The sequence below is a fragment of the Neodiprion virginianus genome, chromosome 4, assembly GCF_021901495.1.
Source record: "Neodiprion virginianus isolate iyNeoVirg1 chromosome 4, iyNeoVirg1.1, whole genome shotgun sequence".
Lineage (NCBI taxonomy): Eukaryota > Metazoa > Arthropoda > Insecta > Hymenoptera > Diprionidae > Neodiprion > Neodiprion virginianus.
In genome coordinates, this window is record NC_060880.1 from 15,914,693 (window position 1) to 15,942,239 (window position 27,547).

At 38.4% G+C, this 27,547-nt stretch overlaps 4 protein-coding genes across 8 annotated transcripts; 1 reads left to right on the forward strand and 3 right to left on the reverse strand.

The window, feature by feature from the left end:
- Positions 1 to 120: 120 nt before the first annotated feature.
- LOC124303171 (TBC1 domain family member 19) lies at positions 121 to 3,305 on the reverse strand. Of its 2 annotated transcripts, none has more exons than XM_046760062.1 (11): positions 3,214 to 3,305; positions 2,349 to 2,471; positions 2,073 to 2,286; positions 1,897 to 1,984; positions 1,725 to 1,785; positions 1,364 to 1,594; positions 1,218 to 1,292; positions 895 to 1,129; positions 618 to 819; positions 362 to 548; positions 121 to 278 (listed from the first exon to the last, which is right to left on the reverse strand). In XM_046760062.1, exons 3-11 carry the CDS (start codon positions 2,254 to 2,256, stop codon positions 210 to 212), a joined length of 1,332 nt encoding a protein of 443 aa, XP_046616018.1. In that variant the 5' UTR covers positions 2,257 to 2,286; positions 2,349 to 2,471; positions 3,214 to 3,305; the 3' UTR covers positions 121 to 209. The 2 variants fall into 2 exon arrangements, with proteins under 2 accessions (XP_046616018.1, XP_046616017.1); XM_046760061.1 differs by lacking the exon at positions 3,214 to 3,305 and adding an exon at positions 2,592 to 2,882.
- Positions 3,306 to 3,455: 150 nt separating this feature from the next.
- LOC124303167 (uncharacterized) lies at positions 3,456 to 8,797 on the forward strand. Its single transcript, XM_046760056.1, has 5 exons — positions 3,456 to 3,594; positions 3,672 to 3,764; positions 4,008 to 4,169; positions 4,327 to 4,564; positions 4,656 to 8,797. Exons 1-5 carry the CDS (start codon positions 3,537 to 3,539, stop codon positions 6,763 to 6,765), a joined length of 2,661 nt encoding a protein of 886 aa, XP_046616012.1. The 5' UTR covers positions 3,456 to 3,536; the 3' UTR covers positions 6,766 to 8,797.
- On the reverse strand, positions 8,278 to 22,812 carry LOC124303170 (uncharacterized). Its single transcript, XM_046760060.1, has 9 exons — positions 22,382 to 22,812; positions 12,995 to 13,354; positions 11,676 to 12,241; positions 11,238 to 11,517; positions 10,594 to 11,095; positions 10,374 to 10,532; positions 10,112 to 10,290; positions 9,839 to 10,042; positions 8,278 to 9,769 (listed from the first exon to the last, which is right to left on the reverse strand). The coding sequence occupies exons 2-9, from the start codon at positions 13,077 to 13,079 to the stop codon at positions 9,690 to 9,692; spliced, it is 2,055 nt and encodes a 684-aa protein (XP_046616016.1). The 5' UTR covers positions 13,080 to 13,354; positions 22,382 to 22,812; the 3' UTR covers positions 8,278 to 9,689.
- Positions 22,813 to 23,113: 301 nt separating this feature from the next.
- LOC124303168 (alpha-N-acetylglucosaminidase) lies at positions 23,114 to 27,508 on the reverse strand. 4 transcript variants are annotated; one of them, XR_006907857.1, is made up of 15 exons: positions 27,323 to 27,508; positions 27,000 to 27,160; positions 26,727 to 26,905; positions 26,431 to 26,649; positions 26,126 to 26,353; positions 25,968 to 26,031; positions 25,740 to 25,885; positions 25,556 to 25,640; positions 25,125 to 25,274; positions 24,915 to 25,057; positions 24,671 to 24,854; positions 24,399 to 24,589; positions 23,928 to 24,313; positions 23,601 to 23,766; positions 23,114 to 23,491 (listed from the first exon to the last, which is right to left on the reverse strand). XR_006907857.1 is itself a non-coding variant. In XM_046760057.1 (15 exons), the coding sequence occupies exons 1-15, from the start codon at positions 27,405 to 27,407 to the stop codon at positions 23,411 to 23,413; spliced, it is 2,397 nt and encodes a 798-aa protein (XP_046616013.1). In that variant the 5' UTR covers positions 27,408 to 27,508; the 3' UTR covers positions 23,114 to 23,410. The 4 variants fall into 4 exon arrangements, 3 of the variants coding, with proteins under 3 accessions (XP_046616013.1, XP_046616014.1, XP_046616015.1); XM_046760057.1 differs by having other exon boundaries at positions 23,672 to 23,766; XM_046760058.1 differs by having other exon boundaries at positions 23,672 to 23,766; positions 24,695 to 24,854; positions 27,323 to 27,500.
- Between the last annotated feature and the right edge of the window lie 39 nt (positions 27,509 to 27,547).

Consider the following 27,547-nt stretch of genomic DNA (forward strand, 5'->3'; position numbering starts at 1 on the left):
GGAATCCCAAAATTGTCAAGGAGGCTCAGCCGGTAAGACGTGAAGGCTGCTCAGATCATTGTTGGTGATTGTTGGAGATTTGAAAAACGAGCGGGAACATTCGAATATACGTTTATTCAAGTTCGCTCACGAATTAGTACAGGTAGATAAAAAGTGGAGGTGAAAAGAATCGCGTAAATTTAAACTATGTATACATCAAAAAAATATCTTCATTCCTTTAAGAGAACCAACTGCAGTAGGGGCATCACCTTCAAGGAAGACAGATCGGCCAGAACTGCCTGAAATTTTTTTACTCAACATTGTTATTTATTATCCCGTTGTATATTCAAAGTCTTCAAGTACCCAGTAAACTGATCAATACCTCAATATTATGAAGCGTGTTGACTTGCATTAAATTTTCTTTCCTGAAACTCAATATGGTAACGGCAAGCAGAGCTACAATCTCCAAAGAATCGTACCCCAGGATCAAGTCCCACAAGTAGAGAAGTTGCTCGGGCGGTAAATGTCCGCTGAATCCTCTCATTAACCATTTGAAGACTACTTTGATTCTGGCAAGGAAAAAATCGTACTTGCAATTGTAATTCAGAATGTTGCAAAATTTTTTAACATCGACTCACGGCTGTATGTGAATGTTCCTAAAATGTGCCCACAATTGTGGCTCGTGGCACTGAAGCAACCTTTCAAAAAGTAGACAGAGTGCCACTATTCCCTGTTCGTGACTGGAAACAGTGTGCAGTCTAAACCAGTAGCGGAGATAAAATGCTCTGAAGGTGTAATACATTGTGCATGGATTATCATACAGGTAGCAGAAAGGGGTCGCTAAAAATATGAAATTCATTTTCTTTTTACATTGTCATGAACAGCGGATCAAGTAAACTATTCGACGAATCTTACCATACATTGTAAACCCGTGAAAGGGTATAACTCCGCTGGGAGGAAATACTAGAGTATTTTCAAGAGTCGCTGGTTTTCCCTGGAGGACCGCATGTATCACTTGGCCACCAGCACTTCGGTCTGTTGTAACCGGCGCTAGGACTTCGGAGTCCCTCGAAAAGCACAGCATTGTCTTGTACAGAACATCTTCGAAGACAAAATATTGGTCGTCGTTGCTCGCCGTTAATTGAACATCCTACAAATATAAAGAGAATTCAAGGGATGAAAAGACGAAATCTAGAGGTAAGAATACGATACATAAAGTTTGTTCACAGTTTATTAACCTTAATTATCAATTTATCAACCATTATGTCGTACTGCAATACCAACGACTTGAGTTCCTCATAGTACTCCTCGTCCTATGCGAAAAAACACATCAATTACTTTTTCAATCGAATGGTTTTTTACTCTTTTTCGTTTTGTACTCTACATTATCTTTGACTATGGAGCCAAGCACGAGAGACCACAGCTTTCCACGAATAGCTCGTGGTGCTCCTCGTTTAAGAAATTCCTGAGCAATCGGAGCGTGATTAGATGCAAGAACTCTTTCGCCTAGTGCCGTTCTTTCAGCTTCTAGATTAAGATAGTTTCCCATAGCCGTCATATGTGGGTTAACTCCGAGCAGCGGAACACCGTGCGACAGCTCAGGATACATGGCTCTCTGGCAAAATAATGAAAAATAAATAAAGGAAATAGATTGGATTAAATGAACGAATGAGAATAATTGAACTTGCTGATTGTTTTTGATGATGATTATCATCCAGAAAATTGTTCTCTTGGTAAATACTAACCAACTGAGACAGAGTTTTAACGCGAATCTGTATATGACTGAATTCCCAGTTAGGTTCCCCTCTGAAGTTGCATGCCGCGTAACGTTTATTGAAGAATCATAATTATTTTACTTTTTCATATTCGTTTGTAAGAGCTATTTAACTAGCTTCATCGATTGCTCAAGATACTCACGGCTGTTTTTTAAACGATGGATCACGAACCATAAACAGAACTTCCAGGAAATCTTTCGGTGCATACAGTGGCCTGTACTGTGATAAATCTATAAGGAAAAAAGGAAATACCTAGCAAGTAGTTTTTCACGAAAATGATAAGTGAACAATCAAAATTGGGACAAAAGTCTCGCTTACCGATATCGTAGGTGCTCAATTCATCCCATTTCTCAGCCAACTCGTCTTTGTCCATATTGAATCTGATTCGAGCGAGAGGAACATTTAATTCATTGCACATAGAGTTTAAAGATTTTTGAATTCTACGCTCCCACTGTATTTGTGCTCTCTTCAGATAGCTGAGATCCGCTTCCAGCATTGGCATAAGGGGCTCTGGCTCTCGTTGCAGAGGGCCCTGATTATGTGCAATAAGAATATCAGTGAAATAATTTTACCGAAACTAAGGTCAGAGCTTACTTGTGTTCTTGCCCAGTGAAATACTGTATTTCGAAGTTCTGTTTCCAGTCCATTGCTCTTCAAAGCATCCACGAGCGTGTTCTTAAAGTCCTCCTTTCGCACCGCTCTGGAGGCAACGAGTCTCTGTAAAAAAACAATTGTTGTGATGAAATAAATTTATGAGGATTTAACTGAGGCAATAGCTCCTCTCAAAAAAACCAATCGGCAAATACAATCCCTCTATCAAGGCACAAGGCGACGTACCTGAATTTCATTATATAAATTTTTGTAGTTTGTCATGCTCTGTATATCGTCAGTCAATTTGTTCGCAGTTTTCTGAAGTTCAATTTCTTTTGTACTCTCCATATTTGTTTTTTTTGCAATACAATGAATATACGCGTCAATTTACCGACGTAATCGTCGTGCAATAGTGAAGTGAGGTTGAAGTGCACCGTCAAAACCGGCGCCATTTGTAAACAAATTTTTCCCGCCTGATTCTGATTCGCGTATGGTACCATATACAATGTATATGTATACACGTGAAAGCACGTATTCGCATACGTATGCTACAATTCCGAATGCATGCATGTGTATGAATACTCATTCTTCCCGCAAATTTCCCGTATAACATACGTTACTGACTGCAACGCTGACTGTATGCTAATTAGATTTTGGCAGAGAATTGTTGATAAGATGTGTCACCAATCGCGAGATATCGGTGCGACTGATGAAATCCGATAAAGCTGCAGCTAATTGAAATCATTGCGTGATTGTACGATCGAATATTCGCTCACATCTATGCATAGGTCAGGTACAGGTATACTCGTCAAAATAATATTGAAACTGAATTGTGTTGATGCACCTTCCACGATGCACCCATACGTACGTGACGTGCAACGAAGGAAAAACAAACAAAATATACGTTCGCGTCGGATGAATGAAGTACATGGTTAAAAAAGCTAATGAAAAGGCCGTGGCTTGTCAGTCAGATAAACTAGGAGACCCGTTCGATTTTTGTATTCATACGCGCAAAATATCTAAAAAACGTCGTTGCAAGTCGCCAATCCCGAAATTGAGGCAGGCAGAGAAACCTGGCAGCGGCGCAAGGCCAGCCAACCAGCACAAAAATGGTGGCGCCGTACATAGAATTTTGAACAGCATAATGCTACATTTTCGTTGAAATATCGTTATTATTTCACCGGAAATATTATGGATCTAAAATATTCGATATCAACCGCGATGCAGGCGATAGTAAACAAATCCAAGGGTTAGTATTAAACGTTCTCAAAAGGAAAACTATATCCTTCGGAACCACTCGTCAAGCTAAACTAACCTTAATTCCAGTGACACTTAAGGGAGAACATCAGCTCGTAGTTCCCGATCTTTCGGAATTGTCCGAAGAAGAGGCGCATTTTTACAATCTAATGTTCGGCGATGGTGAGAACACGAACACACTAAATGTTGCTACTCAACCGCCTCAGGCTCTCGACATTAGAAAAGCATCGCGACACAGCCCTCGGAATCCTTCACTTTTTCAAATTTCCGAATCCTTCGCTCTTCCAGCTTTAAAGAACTTGACAACGGTCGCAAAGAATCAATGCACGGATATTGTCTAACTCATTATAAAGTATCAGAAATATTATCTCAACCGCCATTCCAGCGAGACTAATTTCCTTTCAGATGTTGCCGCTGTGCGTCATCGAAAGATTCACTGTACAGCGTGCGACATTCACATTGGATCCGCACCAGCAAGTGCTTGTAACATGTACGCACATCCCGTGCTTCGTACTCTGCTGTGCGCCGCCTGCCGCGAGTTTTACGGAGATGGAAACTTTGAACAAGGTAAAACACTTCTGTTGCTAGTTAGACCCAATATTTTCAATGCAATATCGAGTCATTCCTCACTCACTCAGATCTCTCAAGTAATAAAGGAATCATGGTTATTCTCAAGCAGCTAATTGTTTTGACAGTTATTCATTGTTTCGTATACCTTTTTCAGGTGAAGATGCAACGGATATGTTCTGTCGATGGTGTGCCAATGGTGGCAATCTGTACTGCTGCTCGTACTGCAGCAATACAATCTGCAATAAGTGTATCAAGCGAAATTTTGATCCACTAATGCGAATCAAGATAGAGGGGGAAGAAAAGTGGAAATGCTTTGTTTGCGACCCGACGGATGTTTACACCCTGAGGGCTATATGCTGGGCTTTATTGCAGCACATTCAAACCGTAACGAGGTAATACTTGCTTGAATTTTAGCTTTGCATATTATTCAGCAAAAGTAAAGGTCCGACGAATATTTATTTTAATTGTCATCATTGGTTTCAGAATACTGCGAAACGACAAAGTAATGAGCACGGAGGAATTGACGGAGAAGATGTTGTTAGATGAAGCAAAATGTTGCATGCGCAAGCGCAAAGCAAAACGTCGCAGAAGGACAAGCGATTTGGAAGAAGATGACGAAACGTTCTATCCCGAACTGGAGGAAATGTCGTTGTCACTCAGACGTAGAATGCACAGAAAATCGCCTCGCTTTTCATCGATTACAAACGGTGAGCAAGTCAGGCCGACGATCAATACTCGAATTCCGGCAAAGAATCCAAACGAAACAGTTGACTTTGATGATGATGACGTACCGCTACCCATGATACCCTGTGTTCAATCTATGGTTGAAGGCGACAGCAGCAGTGAAACCCTCATTGATACTTTGACTCCGGATCCCACTATACCAGAGCTACCATCGAGAGGCCGCTGCCCGCCACCGCCGCTCCAAATCAATCCTATACCGACGGCCAATTTGCTCAAACCAACGCTACCCCCACTTTCACCCATAAGAAATAGCTACATCAATCGCAAACGTCCGAGAACCTTACACCCAATTTTACCTATACCTAATACCAGAATTAAAATGCTCATGGTTGAGAACTCGAGCAAACCTTGCCCGCCTGCAAGTGTGCATACCATTGAATACAGCTCGCTGCCGCTCAGAGCTCCAGCTATTCAGCCACAAGTTCCTATGGTGACAATACCGACGACGTCGAAGAATTATCCACTGTCAACGGCACGTATTTTAGGAAAAAAACCACAGTCAGTCTCGCCTGGAATTTCGAATAATGAGGACGACATGGACGACAAAGCTGAAACGGTTATTGAAATCGACAGTGATTCGGAAGACTCTACAATCGGGCAAGCCAACGGTAACATTGTGACAAGACAAAATCGTGAATTTCTCAAAGACAAGCTTATTCAGAAAATTAACAACAAAGTTGAAGCAGAGATGGATCTTCGTACCGAAGAAGTGAAAGTTCTATTTAAAATGATTGGTTGGGAATTGACGAAGATACCGTTGTCAGGTTTAGCGGAACCTAATAAGCTAAGAGCTATGCGTACGAAAACGAGACGATTTCATCACGCGATTGCCAAAGCAATTGATGTGCTATCCAACATAAATGATCAGGTCATAACCAAGTATGATAATTGGAGAAAAACAATGCTCGAGCAATCTAGACAGACCAGAAGCTGCGACAACGTTGTTAAGGGAAAAAGAGATGAACCAGAAAAGGATTTCACAATACCACTGGATATGATCTGTACAAATTCGGAATCAGAATTGGACGACATCGATGAATACGAGTCAGACGATATGCGTATACCAGAGAAAATAAAGTGTATTAAATCATTCCGAGAAAGAGACACAGTTGACGTGGCAATTGGTGATCCGGTCAAAAAGGCAGACAAATCTGTTCAAGTGTATGACATCGTTGAAAGAGATTATGAAAAATGCATAGGACATTCTGTGCTTACCAAAGTCGAGTATGATCCGGTGGATCGATCTGAAATGTTAAAGCCAGTTATTGTACCCGCCGAGTACGACGGTAAATTTGAGGAACAATTTATATTCTATTTGCAGCATAGGGAAGATAACGAGATTTCAACGGAAGATGAGAAAGGTTTGCCGGACCCGAATGAAACGCCATTAAAAGATTTAATAGAAGCCAATTCACCGTTCGTTCTAGAAATGCTAGAGAGCATAGATTCTCCATTGCAAAATGGCGTGAATAACGGCGAAAGCAAAACCGGTACCTCTGAGACGAGTGATGAATCCGGGAAAGAAAACAAAGAACAGGGCAAGTCAACTCACTTGATCAAAGAACTCGCAAAGCTTGTTACAGAATTGTCCGAGGACTTAAAAACTAGTAGAAATAATGATACTTTAGCCAAGAAACATTCAGAGCATGGTAAAAAAGACAGGCGAAAACAGAATTTTGATCAGGTCGCAAATGAGGAAGAAATAGATATCGCTGTACAGGCTCTAATAGAAGAAGACGAACGAAGTAGGAGTAGCAGTAAAGATGACGAGGTTGTTTCACGCCATGTAACACAACTTAAAACATCGACTATTGTTGCCAGTGAAGACGAGTGTACCATCATTGACTAGGAATTTTTTGATTTCTCAATCATCGTCACAGATTAACGCAGAGGGCCGGGGCGTTTTTCAGCTATCATATTGCCTCAAATTGACGTAAATTATTTATTTTTATCTGGAAATGTTTCAATGATTTTTCCCGTTCGTTTTAAAAGTGAAAGTGACATTTTTCCAGGTTGATTCGATTTCGTGTGGATGGTTGTAAAACTCAATTTAAATAATTCAAGATCAAATTTAGTGGTTTATATCGCCTTATATTTGCACCATAAAGTATGTTTACGCTGGTATGGCACAAATACGTAAATACCACGCGACTTATTATTACATTTTCCAAATACTTTGCATTTCAGCTTCCTCATTGGGACTTGTATAGATAAAGCTGGCAAACGCTGCCACTGTTTCTCATTTGCTTCATCTCCGATTTATATCAGTAATAATTGGTTATAATCAATGGTTTACTGTGAGAATATTTTGCAGGTAATTTATCATTCCACTTATCTTTGTCAATTTTACCGGCAGCTAAAAATTTATATATCCAAATACAAAAACGATGCTTTTTAGATTCCGATATTTTCACGATAAAACCTATTTTTCTGTCTGCCTTAATCTGTGATTCAAAACGATAAATAAAATTCTTTCGTGGAAATTCATTCATGGAAATTCATTCGTCAACTGTCTGACAACACCCAGTTTTACAATCACAGCTGGGTCTATGTTAAGTACATATACCTATGTATATATTATACACACACATTTTGCCATCGTAACTCAACAATTGATTGAAATTGTTACATTGTCATTTTTTCGTTCTATTGAATATTAAGTAAGTTTATAAACAGTTGGTGTTAGCCGAATTTAACAAGAATAAAAACCTCTTTTCTAAAGCTTGAAGATTTTTCTTTACTGATTCTGTTTTATTCTACCAATATACTAGTGTGATCTGTGATGTGACGCACTGAATGTTTGTTGAAAAATGAAAAATGATACTTTCATCATTCACTCTTATTTCATGTGTATAAAACAACTAATGTAGTCGTGAAATGGAGAAATAATATTGATGCCTGTTCAATAACGAATGACATCGTTAATTACTTAGTGTTTCATGTATTGCTAAGAAATTAGATTTTTTGAAATCATTCTGCCACATGCGTTAGTCAATTTCCTGTTTCAACATTTTAATCAGTTCTTGTTCTTTTTTTTTTTTTTTTTCACTGATCTGTGAATAGAGCATCCGATCTAAAAGCACCGGCATGTTGTGAAAGCTGTTTCTTAGAAAACGATTAGTTTAATAGAATTTTATTGTAAATAAGTAACATCTGCACATGCTTTATACTAGCAGTTTTTAATTTCCAAAATAATCAAATTATATGAAGATGAATAAGGTAAAAATGAAAAAAAATCTACTGTTAATTGTAATTATTATTGTATCCAGCGATGTTAATAAATAATGAACTAGAAAAGAAAACAAATTACACGAATTGATAATAATGATAAAAATTTCAATTTCAATTGACGAAAAAACTGTTATTTAAATAATCTATTTTGTATTTGGTTGCTTTATAACATGGTAGTCAATAACTTTAATAGTCAGTTGTTACAAAAAATATTTTCAGGGTAAAAAAAAATTAACATCGACTACAATACTCGTACATTAAATCTGTTAGCTGTACAAGCGCGTTCCCCGTCTTCGGATAATTACGAATATAATAAATGCACTGCAGTTGCTATAGACATCTACAAATACACGGCCCACGAGCCAAAACAAACTTCGAATACAGATGATGAGAGAAATTAATGACATTGTAGTCAGGCGGCTAGGTGGTCTAGTGGAGTAAGTCTCTAGTAAAGCATCTCTAGACACCAGGTTCAATTCCTGGCTCCTTCGTTAATTTTTCAAGTCACCTAAAATTTTCGAAGTTGCATTCTCTATAGACAGTTTGCAATCTATCTTAAATGCTTTGCAACTAAATTATTCGGAAATAATTTGTGACAACACTTGGTATGGTTTTTCGTTTACACAAATGTGTGAGTGAAAATTGTGATATTCTAAATAAAAAACTTAATAATAGGATCAGATTTCGTCCCATGAAAGTGAAAAACAATAAGCAAGGGTATTATTCATTTTTCACAGAATATCATCGTAGCACAAGAGAAAATTTTCTCCTCTGAATCAGGCACTAGTTATATATATTATCAAGTAATATGCATAACTAACACCATATAGACTAAATATATCATATTAATAATGTGCCATTAAGCATTATTTACTGCTCAGTCAATTCTGTCCTAATTTCAACTGAGATATCACACAGAAACGAATCTTAACCGTAAGTTGTATATAATCGTTGCAATGAGAAAAGATCATCTCTGTTCGCAATTCTTTTCATAAATATTATCATTATTATTATTATGATTATTAGTATTATTATTATTATTTATATAACAAAAAATATTTGTTTACAAAAAAGAAATTTCTCCATTCTTGTTGGAAATGAAGAACTTTCAAACTTGGAACTTTTTTCACAGTATAAAAAAAAAGAATTCTCAATCGTTATCTAATCAATGAAGATGCGTGTAATTGGTTATTCATTCGTACGTATAAATTGCACAATAAAGCTGATGCAGTCACAGAAAGAGCACACCTACTATATTTTGAAACGAATGCTTAGCAAGGAGAACGATTTTTCTCCATAAAAGTGAAGCAAATTACTCTTCTTTGACTCTCAAGTTATCATATACGTATAATACTGAATACTACACGAATGTATGAAATATCCTTTTACCAGCCGTTATACTGGTAACTGTTTTAAAGAAATGGATGGGTAATATAGAAACAATTGATATGTAGTCGTGGATATGTGCAAAAGCTACATTATAAGTAAGCACCGTGATTAACGAGTTAAAAAAAAAATAAAGATAATATAATAATCCTCTTCCTAGTACCGAAACTGTCCTTTCCTGCCTCTGCCATTGTGATATACTCGCAAGGGTGTATAATTGCCGTTTCCGTTCATCGCTGAAATTGTAAATAGCATAATCAGTCAGTCTCATCAGAAATATCGAAGATCCTAACTAGGGTACACACCTTCCATTATAGTCGGTGGCTGACGAGGTCCCTGAGTGCTTTGCGCGTGGCATTTCGGCCTTATCAATGCGTGATACCAGATAAAGTATTTCAAGGCAATTATTGCAGCTGCAACTGCCATGCACTTGTAGACGAATCGAAGCGAGTCAACGTTCCTTTGGCCGACGTCGACGTACGCGCTTATAACTGCCCCGATGCATCGACCTGTAATTCGGTCAAAAATAAAATATTCCCCAATTGATAAGAGTAAGTTTCCCTGGTGTGCAAACTCACCTATGCAAAAATGAGCAATCACCGGCAAAGCTTGAGCCGTGACGGTTAGATGACGAGGCACCAAGTGTCTGAGATAAAGAATCGCTGTCACCCACATTATTCCAAGTGTGAACAGCTCCAACACCTCGGAGGCAAGGGACCACCATGGATCTCCAGACACTAGACTCAATCCGGTGAATCTGCCGGTGAATAATGTGAATGATAATTTCTTTCTGAATCTTGTTTATTTCTATGTATTCTGATTTCTTGTTCGGGTCTGTACCTGACGATGTAAATAGTAAACGCTGTAATCAAGAGATTGCTGTGTCCACAGTAATCAACGAGGTGTTCAGATTTCCAGAGGAAAATCACTGCTGGCAAAGCGCCGATGGTCAGGCAAACGCCGATCAATACTACGTCAGCATTCAGTTGTTCGAGGTGCCTGTAGATATGAGAACAATCGTTAGTGGCAGAGCATTGCTCATTGTTCAATCTCCAATTACCAGGGTAGGTAGGTATCCATGGCGCTCCAGAATATCCCCATTATCACCAGAACGAACAGCAAGGCTGCGGTTTCGCCGCCGTATCTCTTGATGGCGCTCATCGGCAGGGCAAGCATTCCGCTCCTGGTGTGCCACCACCATTCCGGAGGACTGAGAGGCATGCCGTTAGCAAAAACAGCAATTAGAGCTGATATTACCATCAGTGCCGCAAATATGTCGATAGGTATTGAAAAGGAAGGTTGAGTGCCTTCGACCAGATTCGTCAAATAGCCTGTCAATGGGCCAAATATGGCAAAGCCGAGGGATCCGAAGGCCAGTTGTCGGCCGACGTCACCACGGCCACAGGACGTCTCGCGAGTCGCAATGACCACAGCTGCGTCCAGAAGTGCTACCGTAGTAGTTGGAAACACGTCGGCGATGGATCGCACTACCAGATAACTCCAAAACGTGTGATCTGGGTCGCCAATTATCTGCTGACATTTCACCTGGGCCAAAACACTGTCTGCGAACAACAAAGAAAGTGTCACAGAGTGATGTTCCCATTCTTGGCAGACGTCGGACGATTTCTCAGAATAAAAGAAATCCGAACACAGCAACACCGTCGTCTGAAATAATGATTTGATGCAGGGGTATAGTCTGTTTACCTGACATTTTGTACGGCTCGTAAAGATCACAGTCTATGCTGCAGCTCTTGTTAAATTTTAACATCTTCGTTCTCAGCACCGTGGGTATCCTGCAAGAGAATTGATCGCTCATAGGATAGGCGCATCGCTCGGATATCTCATCGGGATTTCTGGCCTGCTGAAGAGTCGCGTATATATTAATACTGCCCGAGGAGGTTGTGTACACGTGGCAAACGTCAACTCCATCCTCCTTTACGCAGAGGTGCGGTGGCTCAATCGTTTCCCTCTTATAGATAGATTGCTGGGGTAATTAAAGATTCGATAAGAAATAATATCGTTATACGCTAACTCAATGCAAAGCTTGAAAACATACATATGCCACAAACTGAGAATGTAGATTTTCATCAAATATTAAAGAATATCGCCAACAAACAAATGGAGAAAGAAAAACCTACTAACCCGATGGTCTTTTTCATTCTCTTCGATGGGAATGACAGTCAGGTCGCCACTGCTCTCGCTTTCGTCGACGTAATCCGTGGTGAAGGGCTTCAAAGTGGTGACGTCGTTTTGAACGAGGGGCTCGGGATTGATCAGTTTGCACTGGTAGTCGCAGTTGGTGAGTCGAATGGGTCCAGGTTTTATTTCGGGCCATTCGTAGCAGGTTGCCGGGAGCTTGCATCTGTCCTTGAATACAATGGCCCCAGATTCGTCGCAGGAAAATTTCACCTGGGGATTTCTCTCCTGGGGTATCGTCAGCCTCTCGACTCTGGGTATCGCCATTAGTGCAGCGTAAAATATAGCACCGAGTATGCAAGTCACTGCTATCATTACTCGAAGGTATTTTCCTGTCGATGCTCTGCTGTTGGACCCCTGTCGACCAGCCAACTTGTCTGCCAATGGACCAGCCACCAATGGGCCTATCATCGCCACTATCGGCGAGACAATTGACACTATTTTAGCCTCTTCGTAGGTCAGGCCTGTGGCAAGCATGTGAAGTGGTAGAAAAGGGAAGAGACAGCCCATACCTGAGGAGTAAGAAATCATTCGTTTTCATAGTTTGTCATAATTGGTCAATCACTTGACATTCGAATATATTGAAAATGATAACAATAATTGCATTTAAATTATTATCAATCCATTGAACTATTGAGTAGATTTTCAGTCAATATACATGAATACAACTCAGACAAAACAAAGCTAGAATACTTTCAAATTCCAGTTACCTCTAACAATATTTTATTACAGTCTCTTTCAATTCGGTTTTCATCAGTATTCAACAAACACATGGACTGGTTAACAATTTGTACTTCGGGAAACGAGGTATCGAAATGCATGTTTTCTTTTAAGTAAATAATTTGTATTATGTAAAACAAACATATTGATTTTGTTTAATTTTCATATTTTCATTATTATTGATATAATGGTTGCGAACGCTTCATCTATTTCTTTTAGTAAGCATTCGTTATATTGTTGTATGGACATCGCCCGCTGGTAAATAAGTAAATAAATGAATAAATAAATAGAGTTAAAGAAAGAAACAAAAAATGTATATTCAAATTTAGGAGATAAATGAACATTAACGCTAGACTCAAATTTATTTTTGTTATTATTAGTACATGACAGATAGTAAAATAGGATAAGGAAAACATAAAAGGGGCTCAGGCACGGACAAGCGTCTGAACATTTTTTGCAAGTCAGTTCTGTCTAGGCCTATGTACTATAATTAAAAAAAAAAAAATCAATTTGAATTTGAATTTGAATAAATAACTAATAATTACCTCCGAAGAAGCAGAACATGAGGCATTTTAGTGACAATAAATTAACGTTGACCAACTCCTTTCGTGTAATATTTTTTCCTTCCATGGTGGTAATATTTTCTCTTCTTGCGATGAAGTTATTTTTTTTCGTTATTTATACTTCACCAATATCCTGATTTTTTTTCGCAGTTGCACTTTAAAAGTGCTAATCAAGATGAATGAAAGAGCTGGTGATCAAATCGTATATTTGCATTGATGTACTCTGAAGTAGTCGATGAGCACTTTTTCTTTCCATTCTGTTTATCTCCTGGCATGCAGGAACTGCATCGTGTCTATGATAATAGGACGATCCATAACTATGATCCAAGTTGAGCCACTTTCCTGTAAAAAAAAAACAGAAATGTTTAATATAAAATGAAATTATACACTTATGTACGATATAATGTATATTAAGTAATACTTCAGGTATGTACATATATACAATACGTTGAGTTAAGCATGCTTTAGGTGTAATTGAAAAATCTACGACATCCGTAATTACATAGCTCTGGGTATGTAATGGTATAGGTATTACAAGATTCGAGAGCGACAAGTATCATTGCGTATTACACGTATAAAAATAGCTACATCTTTCGAGTGTCATTGTTAAATAGCGAGCAAAAATAAAAGTATATTCTTCTTCCCGAGTAGTTTATGAAATCGAGGACACGCGGAACTGTGCTCGTGTTTTACTGTAAGATAGCCGCAACTCGTTCGTAGCACAACACCTATTGGATAAATACATGCATGTAACACATTCTATAACGGGTCTGCAGAGTGACGGAGTGTTTACATTAGAATACTCTCAACCTTTCCTGAAATGCAGCGTCAAGCGAGCGATTACAGTGCCTAATTTTTAAAGTTCATTATTCTTTTAAATGACGGGCTTCTAATACACCGATAAAAAAAATATTTATCCGTTGTAATCGCTACAGCTATACCTATAATACAAGTGTGAAAGGCATCGCACGCGTTTAATGTAAGATGAAATATCCTGCACATTTGCTCGCAAAGTCAACGATTCGGTTAAAACGTAATCAGACCATACATAGCGTTATTAATAATTGAGCGGTTACAATTGTTGTGAGAGATAGATTCGAATCGAGAGTCCCGCCACGCTGCCCGGCGTTTGATCGGCGCGGCGGGAGAAAAGACTGGTTTAAAATTGTGACATGACGTCATCGGCCAGCTTGATCTGTACAACGTTTCACGAGACCTTTGTGAGATGAGCGGTAAAATTATTTCGCTATATCACGATATGTTATATTTGTTGAAATAACAACGAAACTTGATGAATAGTTGATTCCTTGCATAAAATTATTACATAATTGTGCCAATGTGACGCATGCCTGTGTCTGAAATTTAACGTCTTTTGAGCATGATGTCACGTGACCAATTTAAGAGTATTTTACACGGGGATTGGGATCACATTTTTTTTTTTTAAACTACAATTTCGAATGGATCTGGAATTGTTTTGTAAAACTATCGTGCTATCGTCATAAAGTCCGCTCTGGTCAACTACGGCTGAACAAATATCGTACAGATTTTTCATTTACTTATTTCGGTGCGAGACGGGCTTTGAGGTTATATCTTGTGAATTGTTCAATTGTCAGTTGATATACCTATGATAACTAATATTCTGACATCAGAAAACTGTTTCTAGAAACAGTAATCGTGTCACGAAATAGCTTCCCTTCACTATCGCTATTAGCTGGAAATAATTAGTCGCGGTTTTTATCTCGCTGCATGCTTTTCTTATCCCGTATAATTTCGTTTCTGTTTCTTTTCTTTCTTATGCTTTCTTTTCACGTACTAGGAAGTATAATCAACGAGTCTGCAGGTCGTTTATATCGTTATACCTATATGTGTACCTCTTGACTTTTTCAGTTTTCATTTTCTATTCCTTATAAACGAGCGATTTTCAAAAAATAACGCCCATAATCTACGCCTGAACAGATCGTTTCACCGCAAACTGTGACAAATCCGCATAATATCATCGGCAGAACCGGCCAACCTTGGTTCAAATGCCTCCAGCCCATAGCGAACAGTCCCACTTATCTATCTATACGTGTAGGCATCACGCATGCATACATGAAAGGGTGATTTCTGACTTCGTTTCTTTTTCTCGCGAATTACGTCACCGTTCAGACACAGGTCAAGTATACGTATACGGTATGTGTATGTAACATATACCTATAATATACGTAAGTATGTATAATGCGAGTTGTAATTACGTCACCACACGATCTGATAAAGCCAGAGTCCCAAAAATCGCGAGATCGCCCGCATTTCTACATAATGTACAAAATATACATAATAGATATCATATACAGATATACATGGTATGTATTATACGGTATATAACGATAAATCGACGAATTTTGGATAGTTGTGTATTATACGAACAGCGTATGTCTAAAAATAGACAGTTGCTCAATGCATATTAACACGCATCGCTCGAAACCACGACTCGGACGTATTACGGTGTACAGGTAAAATTCCGCTCGTAAATGACAAAAAACGAAGAAACGGCAAAAAAAAGAAACCTTTAAATAAAATCCAACCGGTTTTTACTTTCCTCGGCGATGCGTGCATACATATTATTAAAATAATTTATGCTGCAGATATATTTATCATTGTTAGTTATAACTTAGTACTATCACGCGCTATTATTACTGTTATTGTAAAATACGGGTATGCACAGAGAGACGGTTTCGTAGATCACACACACGCGCGTGCAAATTACCGCAATGGTATAATTATTATATTAAGAGCGAGAAACCTGCAAAGCGAAGAAGAAGCGGCGAGGACGATCCCATATAACAATTAATATGTATAGCGAGTATAATCGCACGCGCACTTTAATTCCGAGCTAAAATTACTGTACATAATATGAAGAGTTGCGTTCCATATAACTATAACAAACAACAGAGCCGAGCCCGCGTGTGGTAGAAAAATTAGGTCAATTAATAACACGCGCATGGATTATACATTACACATGGGTATAATACATCTAATAACAAAGGACCCCTCAGAATCCTTGTGGAAATTGGCTCACGGTAGAGTTAGCTGGATTTTCAGTACGTTATAGAACATGTCCGCCCGATCAAAATTTCTCATGGGGGCAAGTCCCAAAAATCAGTCGTTTCCGAGATATAGACCTCGGAAGATGCAGGGGGGGGTTATGAATTTTTTTTTATAAATATGAAGTGCGCGACCCTTACGAATTACAAGGCTTCAAGGGGGACTTGAAATAAACTATATCACTCAAAAATTGCACAACCGATTCGCAGAGGCTCCGCATACGCGTGAAAAACGGGACAAGTCGATTATTGCAAAAGCCGGAAGATCTCGTTTTTCAAGCGAAATCTGACGCTTTTTCACCTTCTTCCAGTAAAGCAGCGACTTCATGGATGGAATCGATCATAGTTTCCTGCCTGTCTTTGAGAATCAACAGTGCACTTTTTTGAGTGATTTGTTTGATCTCAAGTTCCCTCGAAGCTTTATAATTATTGAAAATCACGAAATCCATAGATAGAAATATATGTTATATGTTTTGTGTACTTTTATTGGAAAATATTCAAAATTTTTGATTAGTGGTATTTTTGATCGCTGATGTCTTTGAAACGGTTGATCTGAGGAACTTTGATCTTCAGACGTTTTTTGTAGAGCGTGAAATTTTCTACAAATGTCTGTTTTCAGATTGTTGTTACGATGAACCGTTCCAAAGTAATAAAAATTCAAAAATGAAAAAAAAAATTTCCCGTGTTATTTAAATGGAAAATAAAGAAATGGATAGAGGCAAACCTTACTATTGATATTAAGAGCTCATATTGGCGCCAAATTTTTTGTTTTTAGGTATACTATGAATTTTTGGTCACCATAAGAAAAAAAAAATCCGTCTTTTTTTGAAACACCCTAATATATATATGTATGTCTACAATTTTCATAAGGATTTTGCGGGGTCCTTAAGTTACAGATTAATTATTATACACTGAACAGCTCCGTAAGTGTGATTAGCACGAGTTCTATTTGTAGTATATATTCAATGCTTGTTCGAATTCACGTTAAAACGACAAAAATAATAATAACAATAATGAAAGTACATAATTTCACACATAATGTGCAGTTCTTACACTACTCATAGCTGATTAATCCGTCTACAATTAATCCATTCATTCGCACGCTACGAAGTTATTTCAGCGGCTTCTCAATTACCGGTATTACGTAAGAGACGGTAAAAGGTCGTCACTTTTTATTTTTTCACCACAGGATTTGCCAATTTATTTTGCAGAATTTGAACTAATGCCTGTGACCAACAAACGGCAGGCATATAATATTGTCAAGACTGATAACAACTTGTACTCCAAGCGGAAATTCACCCGCATACAATAGCTCCGAGGATACAAGGGGTATAATTTAATCTTGTTACTTTCGGCGGAAGTCGCCTCTAGTGATCTCGTTCAGAGATACTTGATTCTTGTTTCTTTCTCTTTCATTGCCGTCAGACTGTCACAATTGTTACTGATTGAATATTCTACTTGCTTTACAAACTGAAAACACCCCTGACGATTGAACAAAACCGAGAGCAAAGAGAGAAAAAAAAAATGTAGAAGAGTCCAAACGAAGAATTGTAAAAATTCTGACCACTCGATATTATTTCCGTATTATATACTTTATACAAGACTACGTATTGTCACGCTTATAATTCTACTTCGTTCGTAAGTTTTCAAATTCTTACACACACGTTATAAATGTTCGCATATTTCAAAATACGATATTGGGCAACTCTTCAACTTTCCAATCCTTTTACAGGCACAACATTTCAACCTGTGTCAAACTCTGGACATTCAGAATTGCGATAATTTACAAACACCCTGCATGGCTACAACATGCAGGTCTGTTGTGCCGTGAGCTTTTTTTACCCATTCCGGAAGCCACGGTTCGGATACGCGAGCACCTGCAGGTCAGCCAGGCATAACGTCGGTGGCTACAATCTTCCCGCAGGCTTATCGGGATCTCGGTGTAATCATAGGTATACCATACATATACACGTAAATCTACACGCACACATCTGTAACTTGTACTCTACTTTTTTCGTTCCTGCTACATTATTATATTATAGGCAGTATTCTCCTATACTTTTATACTTCTATTTCATCTCACAAAGTTGAGTTCACCTTCACCTGAACAATTTATGTATTGTACAGCTAGGGTACGTATTTACGACGTATACGTGAGTGTACAACGTACAAAAAGCATCGCAAGAGAGTTCCTTCGTCTCTGATAACCGGTTGCCTGATCCACTCGAACCGTGCAACGCGACTCGTCTTATACCAAAACGTAAATCGTAATTCCTATACAACCCGACGCTTATACACACTCCACATGCATATATCCATGTATGTATGCACACACATACCTACGACTGTACAACGGAACTCTGTCGCTGCTGCTGGATGTTTAAGACTCGTGTATACCCGAAGAGAAATACTTGCAGATCTGAGGTAAACAACATATGATGCGTTTCTAAAAAGAAAATTTTTCCCGTCTGCAGGTATAGTTAATGTCACGATCCAGTGTGGATAAGATAAAACAAAAAAAATCAACCACGAAAGTTTATGTTATATTTAATAATAATAATAATATGTGCTCCAAACAGTCGATTGAAAAGAGAAAAGGAATAGAGAAAAACGAAATTTTGAGATCCGCACGAGCGTGTAAAACACCTGGAAAGTTGTATATAATGTACCATATAAGACCGATCGATACAGCTAATCCCGAACCTCTAATAGGCGCTGTATATACTCGTATCACCTTATACCTGTGTCGACTTTCGTTACCTTACCCTATTTAACAGGTACGTACGTGCGCACACACATGTACATGTGCATAGCGCAGTAAATAAGCCCACCTGAGAAATAGAAATAGAAAGAAAGACTTCTACTGCACTCTGACCGCAATGTTAAATGCATATCATGCGGGTAACGCGCTTCTTTTGGCCGTGAAACGTGTCCGTATATCGTATAAGGTGCGATTTTGTACGATCGAGTAGGCAGCTGGTGTTATACAGTATGTACAAGTCTTCGTCTTCGTTGCGGTCGTTGTTTCCTGACGAGAAATTAATATTATACCTATAGGTGAGATGTCTTATGGGAACGGAAGAGGCTACCACGTGTTGAGCGTACCTCATGATATACGTATCCTGTAGACACGTAATAATAATATACCATTCCAAATAAACGAGGGCCGAAAATACTCTTCCGTCAAACTATATTGTTAGTTACATATTCGTTACACCGTTTCGTCAGATGCGTAAAACTGTCTAAAGTATTGTATTGTTAAGTATAGTCTTGTTTCTACTACTATTGCCAACTTCCTGCTGTAACTCTACTCTTACTACCTTGTATTGCAAACATAATTGTGATTTATAAAGAATAAAGTATTGTACTCGTATGTATACCTATGAAGATAGAGAGTACAAAGTGGAAGGCAGAACCGCGCCGATTCTGATCCGAGCCGTTTTGGGAACTAAAATGTATTGCTGTGACATCTGGTGGCAAAATAATGCGTTACTCTGAGTAGGCCGTATTTAGTTTCAAAAAATCTCTTTCATGGGATTTTTTGCGGTATATCGATTCCTTGCGTATTAACTAAAGCTTCGCAGCTTGCACCGAGTTTTCTGTGCTTCCATATTCGCGTAATTGATTTAAAACACTGTCCTGATAGCCCAGTTCTTGCCGCCATATTGCTTAGCCACGCCCCCATTTTCGTTCCTATTTGTAATTGTTTGAATTCTAGAATCGCTGCATGCGCGCCGTTTCCTTGACCTGGCTTAATATTCTCGAGCCTGCAGAGCGTGTTGTTTTGTACGAATTGTCGAAATCGGCTCGGTTAGATTTTCTTTTAACTAAATGTAATGTAATATCGCCATTTGAACGCAATATTCAAGTCTGCTATGTTACAATTCCCAGTGCAGAGTCGTAAGCTACACAAGTTGAACTTGTATTTTTTTTGTATTGGGATTTTATGATCCCAAGAGGCGCAATTTGGTACTAACATTATAACTTTCTGAAATTATGCTAATTTATAATAATGTTCTTATATATTAACGATCGATCGAAAATTCCTCCAGCAAGTCAGTCCTTACCGACCGAGTAAAATGTCACATCTTTTGACTATTGCCAAAGCCTATGCATCACTGATGAGAAAACACCGCAATCCGCGTAATTTTATATGCAATGCGGAATACAAATATCAGAAAAAAAGATTTTGGTTTACGGAAGAATAATGTCAAGGAATGTATTCTTATCATTGAATTACGACTTATCGCAATAACACATTTCCAGAAGTTATTTTTTCATGAAACCAAAAAGTGTTGGAATATTATAGCTTTGTTCCATATTGTATGTAGCATCGCGCTGACTGCGTTATTTTTGTATCAGTGCTGCGCAGACTTTGATGAGACTATGCAACACTAAATAAATCACCAATATCTCGAATAGTTATTCGTATTAGGTAAGTATACTTAGTAAACAAAAGAAAACAAATTTATATTTAGGTATCACGTCTCAAAACCACGTTCTTATATACAGATCTGGAGACTCATTTTCTCGGCAACCACAAGTTATCACATTTTCACGAAAAAATGAAATTGATACTGAATGCTTATCATAAACTAGGATGCAATGTATCGTGGAAAATCCATTTTCAACTCTCTCGTTAGAGTTTCTTTCCGGAAAACATGTGTTTGGTAAGCGATGAACATGGAGAACGCTTTCATGAGGAAATAGCAGAGTTTGAGAAGCGTTATCAAGGTAGATGGGAACCAGCCATGCTTGCAGACTACTGTTGGTGTCTCCAGAGAGATACCGTGATAATTGACTAGAAGAGAAAAGTCATTCGTTCAAAATAATGCAACTTTTTAAATGAAAAATAAATTTTTGTGTCGCTTATTGATGTAATTTAAAAAAAAAAAATCAATAAATGCTTTTCACTTTGAAACCTGACGCGATTTGATAATTTTATTCATAAAGCTCAATTGACTTTAAGGCAAGGAATTGTAATTACATACTGTAAACCCAGTGAGAAAAAAGTACTTAGTTTGTTGCATAGTGTAATACTGAAAATATGGCAACAATCTACTTAGTCGGTAAAGACTAAATGCCGCATGGTCTTAATTCTTAATTGTTCACTCTATTATTATGTATAAAAAATGGATAAATGTAAGAAAAAGTGGACCGAAAAAGTTCTGACAGTGCACAAAGAAGAGGGACAAAAATGCATTCCTGTACATCAATTTAATGTAAATTTCTGTAGAACATTATAAATTCGACGCGGTGCTGCAGCCAGAAAGGCACGTCTATATCAGCTATTAATGTCGATGACTGAATAGTGTATAGTTAATAAATACGGGAGAATAACTACATCACGATTTCGACAACGACGCTTCAGACTCGAAGTGACGTAATTCGCACTGCATGCATCCACACGTGAGTACGAATATAATAACTATACCTATACCAATTCAGGTAGACAATCACTCTTCGATAATATACAACAGTATGAACAATCTTTGCGGGGTTTTTGACCGTTTACTTAGTTCTCGGATTTTTCCACTCGCTAATAAAATGAGAAAAAAATGGGCAAAATAAAAAAAAACCCTAAAGTGGAACAAAAGTCAGCGTACTATAGGTATTCGAGATCGTCTCGGAGCTACGGAACCGTTCAAGCAAGGAGAAAGGATTGGCTTAACCGAATAGCGGGCGATGATCAGACCTTGCAGTTGTTTTAATCCGCATCGCGCTCTGCATTAGTGCATTCACAGCCACTGCGTGATATTATAACATACAATGAAGGCTTCAATTCTTTCCTCGCTAATTCATGGGCTACGTATAGAGAGGCGTGCATATACGTGCGTGCATGCAGGCAAGTGTCGCCGAGTTAACGACTCGAAAATTACACTCAACGTCACGTATGCGTAATAATGTGTACCTATAGCCTCGCGCACGCTCTTGCCGGACTATACATACATATATGTATATATAGTCGGCTGTTTAAAAGTATATTCTATGATGTACATAAGTTATAATAAAAGTTAGCCTTATGAATAGCACTGTGTTTAAAATGTAGGCTAAATGGTCGTTCTATGATGACAGTATACAACTTCATTAATAAATAATTATCCCTGCTGAAAGTACTTGTAATTAGACGGATTCCAAGTCGTGTGGATCGCATCTAGCATATCAATGAAATGTGGTAATGAATTAATGCAATGAAATTACCTGCGTTCAATACATGACGTATATTTCGCGTGCACGAATGATAATAATCGTATTGTGCGTATAAAAATTATGTTGATTTACTCACCGGCTTACAATCAATGTTCAGCAAAGATTGTTCAGCGCTGTACTGTGAATACTCGATTGTATCGTCGTAAAATCGGGACGATCGCAGTTTTGAGGCCAGATCTCTCCAGGTGTAAATACAATTAGCACCACGTGCAGCCGACTAATCGAACAAGAAAAAGAAAGAAAGAAACAGCACGTTTGTGTACACTTATAATCCTCAGAGTCGATAGTTCTTTGCGTTGTAAATTTCTTCACATAATCACGACACAACACTGTTTTTGTCAAATAAATCCTTTTCCTTCACTTGTACTATACCAACACATATCCAACAAAATTTACGAATCAGCGATCACTACTGGGCGACCCGCATGTGCACAATGCTTTTGCAATCCTTTGCCGATCACAGAGCGCGAACTTCTCGCGATGACGTTCGGCGCTTGACTGAACTCCAGCAATTCGGCGATGCTCATTTGTTGAAATTCCTACTCGCCTGGCGGCAGCTTTCATTCGTCACGTTACTGCGACACCGGTTGCGTCTTATCCGGCGCTAATAAATTGCGTTGGCTGAGGATATCTTCAGTCAACGTAACGGCTGCGCCGCTATTTTATCCCGGGCTTGTTTAAAAGTTACAATCCAGAAATAGATCGAACAAATTGTTTCGTTTGAATCGATGACATGAGTTTGCTCCAACGAAATATATTAAATTAAGTAAGATTCTGTTGGTCGATAAGAAAAAAATAAAAATACAAAACCGAGGAAACACTTTTATTTTAATTTGGATTTAAGTTTTCGTTCATGATTGTCAAACTACACGTGGCATTTAGACCTCCAAGGTATATTGTATGTTGTACATCAGTGACGATTTCTTCGCGGCCTTTACATTCTGTGACTTGGATATAATCATAAGACGTAACATTTATATGCATGTGTATTCTGTTGTTTCAAATGTCATGACATTTATTGTGTGTACCCGGAATATATATCTAATATTAAATAAACCTTTGTTGTGTAAAAAAACTTACTGCATGTACCTATAATGTGTAAGACTCAATTCCTCCATGCTACCATTAATTTCATACTCTTCATAATCTTTACCCTGTTGCGTGCTCTACGATCCAATATGGTGTTCTGAAAAAATTCCACAATCAGGTGCATTAAAGTAAGGAAAAGCAAAGTGTAATAAATAAGTGTAATAGATGAAACCATTGTCATCATTATATCACAATTTCATACAAACATTTCATACACCGAATCCAACATAGTGAAAGATTATACACATATAATTTTGCATTGCTACTATTATAATACCCCAAAATTGCGTTTCCCGGTGATTCTTATCTTTGATGACGGTTTTATTTTTCTCCATTTCTTATTCAATTCTACAGCAATCTCAACACTGTCTCCTGAAAACCATACATGGACATGTATTTATATATTAATTATTATCTATGCCGCCAGCATAATATAACATGCATTTTGATAAATCATTCAATATTTACACCTCATGCAATATATCTTTATACGTAGTTGGCTCAAATCTAGCAAATTCTAACAACGCATTTACCATTCGCAGTCACTGGGTAAATTTTGTTGGATAATGTAAACGGCTGCTCAACATGATTGAATATCTTGAAATCGACCGCGGTTGAATTCAGTGGTGTCCCATTGGCCAGAGAATTTTCCAGTTCGTCTAGCAAAACAACCCATCTAGGTTTATAGTAATCAGCAACAACTCCTGACCACTGTTTGTTTGCGTAATCTCGAATTTCGCCTCTCGGACCCCAGAGAGTGATCTGATTTCTAGCATTGAACTCGTACAGTTTTTTCTCCTTTTCATCAGTTGCTAAAGACTTTGCATCCTGAAGCCATGTACCCAACAAGAAGTCCTTATTCGATGCCAATATTCTTTCCAGATCGTCAAAAAGTTCAGTGAATAACTTCGCGTTTTTCCTGTGAAGTTAAGACACAAAATTATGCCAATTATGGCTACGATTGTGTAAAATCTGTATTTTACAGTCTTCCAACATGTATTTACCGCAACTGAGAGATATTCTTGTGATTCACAGCAGTTTTTATGTTCAGGTACAATGTGTTCGCGGTGAGTTGCAGTGCCTGCCTAGTTATATCGACTACGTCGTGTTGATAGAAAGTATTATTTCTCCGACCGTGTCTAGCTTTCACTATGTCATCCCATGCAGATAACATTATTTCAGTATCGTACCATGTCTGCAGTGAGAAAAAAGTTTGAATCAAGTAAATCAACCGAATTTCTTCACGGTTTGCAAAACCTTATTCTTATAGCCGCACCAGCAAGCCGGCTCTTCTACCAACCCAAGGGTTAATTTTAAGACTTGGACGTCTCGTGATCGTGTATTTCCCACGGATTCTTTCCAGACCAGTAAAACTGTAGACTGATAGCCTTAATTTCTGCCATGCCTGCACCGCATATTCGTTCCAAGCACCGTACCTTCTGGCAGCGTACCTCTCAAACCTGAAGGTGAGAAAATAGTGTCATAATATTGCAGTCGATTGATTTTCAAAACTTACTTACCAAGCATCAAGATCAGCAGGGTTGCGAAGATAAGCCATTTCGTTCATTAAATCGTACACGACATAGTTTTGGTTAATGCCTTCCGGTGCCAGTCCTGTTCCGATCATCGTACTGTTCTTCATATTTCTGCCTTCGAATACTCGCTATGATGATAAAGTAGTTAAGAAAATCCGTAAAATGCACACAAGATATAAAAATAAATTCACTTGCCTTATTAATTATCTCAGCGGATCCAAAAAGCCCAAGAGTTCCACCAAAATTGTGAAGCATACACCAAATGAACGGTTGCCCGTAATATGAACTCAGTCTTTCGTACTGCGGAAATTGTTCCGACTGAAGATCCAGCACTATCAACTTTCCCTGAGAAAGTTATCAAACAATATTACGTAGCATTTCACGCGTGATTGAACTATTTCAGCAATATTTACACAACTAGCAGATAAGCTAAAATTGAAATTGTTCATAAAATTTATAATGTGGGGAATGCATGAATTACTAAGATTTATAAAAAGTAGTTATTTACGAGCCACAATTTTTTCAAAATGAAAATCGACAGAAAAACGATATTCTGACAAGCTGTTTGCTCTTTCAGTAGTAGAAGACAAAGCCTGCGACAAATAATGAAATATTTATACACTTACTATAGGAACAGCCGTTAAGAAAGCTTCTACTCTTGCATTTGTCCAAAAAGATAATTCGTGCAAGAACAACCAACCTTGTAAGATCCTTAAAAAAAAATTCAACAATTTGTAAATGAGGAATTGAACGACTTATATAAAATAATGAAAACCTGCAATTAGATATTCGAAATGGAGTGTAACAAACCATATGCCTTCCGGATCGACGTCAGTAATGGCTGAGTAAATTGAGCGACTGATTCCACTCAGAAAATCAAGATCACTTTGTGGCGGCTCGTTCTCGTTGAAGGTATCGCAGTTATAGACGTGATCCGTACCGAATTCTTGAATGTACTGTAAATATTAAATTTTCTCTACATCACTAAATTTGGGATAGTTATTTCTTGAGTAGTTCTGCTCGCTATTTGCTAATTACCTCAGATAAGAACATCGTTCCGACCGTTTTGAACAGTGGATCAGTTGGCAGTAGTAAAAACGGACTGAAAATGTACACATTAAATTGATCCCACTTTTTGATACGTGAAATACTCGAAGATTTTTAACACAATTAGTAAACATTTAATTCTCTCTCACCAACAGTATTTCTCGCTGAATCTATTCCATGGCTCAAACTTGGTCAAATTTGCAGTAGGAAAGAGTGTGCTAAATGCTCTCGGCACTTGTCCTGAGAAGGCGGGTAATACGGGAATGATTCCAAGTTCTCTCATTCTGTTTAAAATCTTGTGCTGAAGCTTGACTGTATGGTTGTGCCACGCAGAAGTCAGTGGTCCACCCCAGCCACGTATGTTTCCCATTCTGGCCCTGAAATCATAGCGACGACGGTTTATCAAGGCTGTGATTAGTACTGTTGGAAGAATCTTGCAATTTGATCTCATTACCAGGGGAGAAACGCCGGTCCCCCAAAATGTTCGTCGATATCATGTCTCGTCAGGTTCAACTTAGTGTAAACTCGTTCCCAGATCGCTTCTTGAGCGTGAAAAGCGAGTGCCAGGTTTATCCCATTCAACGCCATCCAGTCGATGTGTTTCTCCCATTTGGGCCAATCCCACCATGCGGTGCTATAGCCGGCTGTACATACGTTTTGGTAGTAGCGGAACCTGGAAAGCGTATGATGGAAATAAACTCTAATTCGTGCTGATGCTCCGTTGAACTTTTGCACACTGCCTATGTTTACCGATCGTTGGAAGTAATTTTGATGTCTACGTCGGGAAGATGGTTTGGCAACTCGATGTGGGATTCTTCCCACGCAATGTGAGCATCACAAAAATTCTTTACATAGTAGTGGAAACCCCAAACCGCAGCGACTCCAGATGTTCCAATAATCATGATTTGACCCAGCGTACTCTTGAATACCTGTTATAATCATGTTTAATGTGCATTATTGCGCTGCATTTTCATTTATATCGGGATGAGAGTAAAATAATGTTTGAAACCAAATTATATCTACATGAAAAGTGTCTTTTCCGACAGGTCCAATACTGGAATCGACAGAAACTGGGAATAATTTGTACGAGTCTCCTAATAGTCTCCGCAATACTTCCCTCGCCGCTTCAGCCTGTACATCTGGCTGTGCGCGGGGTTTAAGGTGACCCAAAGTGTGCTGGAATGCTGTTTCAGAAATCATTAGCTCAAACACATATTTTTACAACGCAAGCTAAATTCCAAGGCTGTACAAGCCTACAGCAAGCGGTCCTTGACTTTGCTGAACCGTCATCAATTTTTAAGAGCAAAATTACCAAAGAAATTAATTTTTTACCAATGAAATCGTACCGTCATGTTTTATCCTTTCGTAACTGTGAACGGCGGTCACATTGTTTGATAAATAATATAAACAGGCCAGCCATATTATCCACATGTTGGAGTGGCAAAATCACTCTCGTTACTGTAGAGGAAAGTTTTTATCTCTCGTCCGGTTCATCATTGTGAGACTCCCCACTCTCTTGACTCTGATACGTTGCACTTGATTGTCACTTATGTGCTGACCCTTGCCTCAAT

Excerpts from the sequence above, each read along its gene's own strand:
- LOC124303167 (XM_046760056.1), top strand. The coding sequence starts at position 3,537 with ATGGATCTAAAATATTCGATATCAACCGCGATGCAGGCGATAGTAAAC. Across the intron at positions 3,595-3,671 it reads GATAGTAAACAAATCCAAGG|TGACACTTAAGGGAGAACAT; the intron begins GTTAGTATTAAA and ends CCTTAATTCCAG. Across the intron at positions 3,765-4,007 it reads CAATCTAATGTTCGGCGATG|ATGTTGCCGCTGTGCGTCAT; the intron begins GTGAGAACACGA and ends ATTTCCTTTCAG.
- LOC124303168 (XM_046760057.1), bottom strand. The coding sequence starts at position 27,407 with ATGTGGATAATATGGCTGGCCTGTTTATATTATTTATCAAACAATGTG. Across the intron at positions 25,641-25,739 it reads GTCGATCCGGAAGGCATATG|GATCTTACAAGGTTGGTTGT; the intron begins GTTTGTTACACT and ends TTTTTTTTTAAG. Across the intron at positions 23,767-23,927 it reads TTACCCAGTGACTGCGAATG|GAGACAGTGTTGAGATTGCT; the intron begins GTAAATGCGTTG and ends TATGGTTTTCAG.
- LOC124303170 (XM_046760060.1), bottom strand. The coding sequence starts at position 13,079 with ATGGAAGGAAAAAATATTACACGAAAGGAGTTGGTCAACGTTAATTTA. Across the intron at positions 10,533-10,593 it reads ATGGATACCTACCTACCCTG|GCACCTCGAACAACTGAATG; the intron begins GTAATTGGAGAT and ends TCATATCTACAG. Across the intron at positions 9,770-9,838 it reads GCCACCGACTATAATGGAAG|CGATGAACGGAAACGGCAAT; the intron begins GTGTGTACCCTA and ends TTACAATTTCAG.
- LOC124303171 (XM_046760061.1), bottom strand. The coding sequence starts at position 2,693 with ATGGAGAGTACAAAAGAAATTGAACTTCAGAAAACTGCGAACAAATTG. Across the intron at positions 2,472-2,591 it reads ATTTATATAATGAAATTCAG|AGACTCGTTGCCTCCAGAGC; the intron begins GTACGTCGCCTT and ends GTTTTTTTACAG. Across the intron at positions 820-894 it reads TCACGGGTTTACAATGTATG|CGACCCCTTTCTGCTACCTG; the intron begins GTAAGATTCGTC and ends TCATATTTTTAG.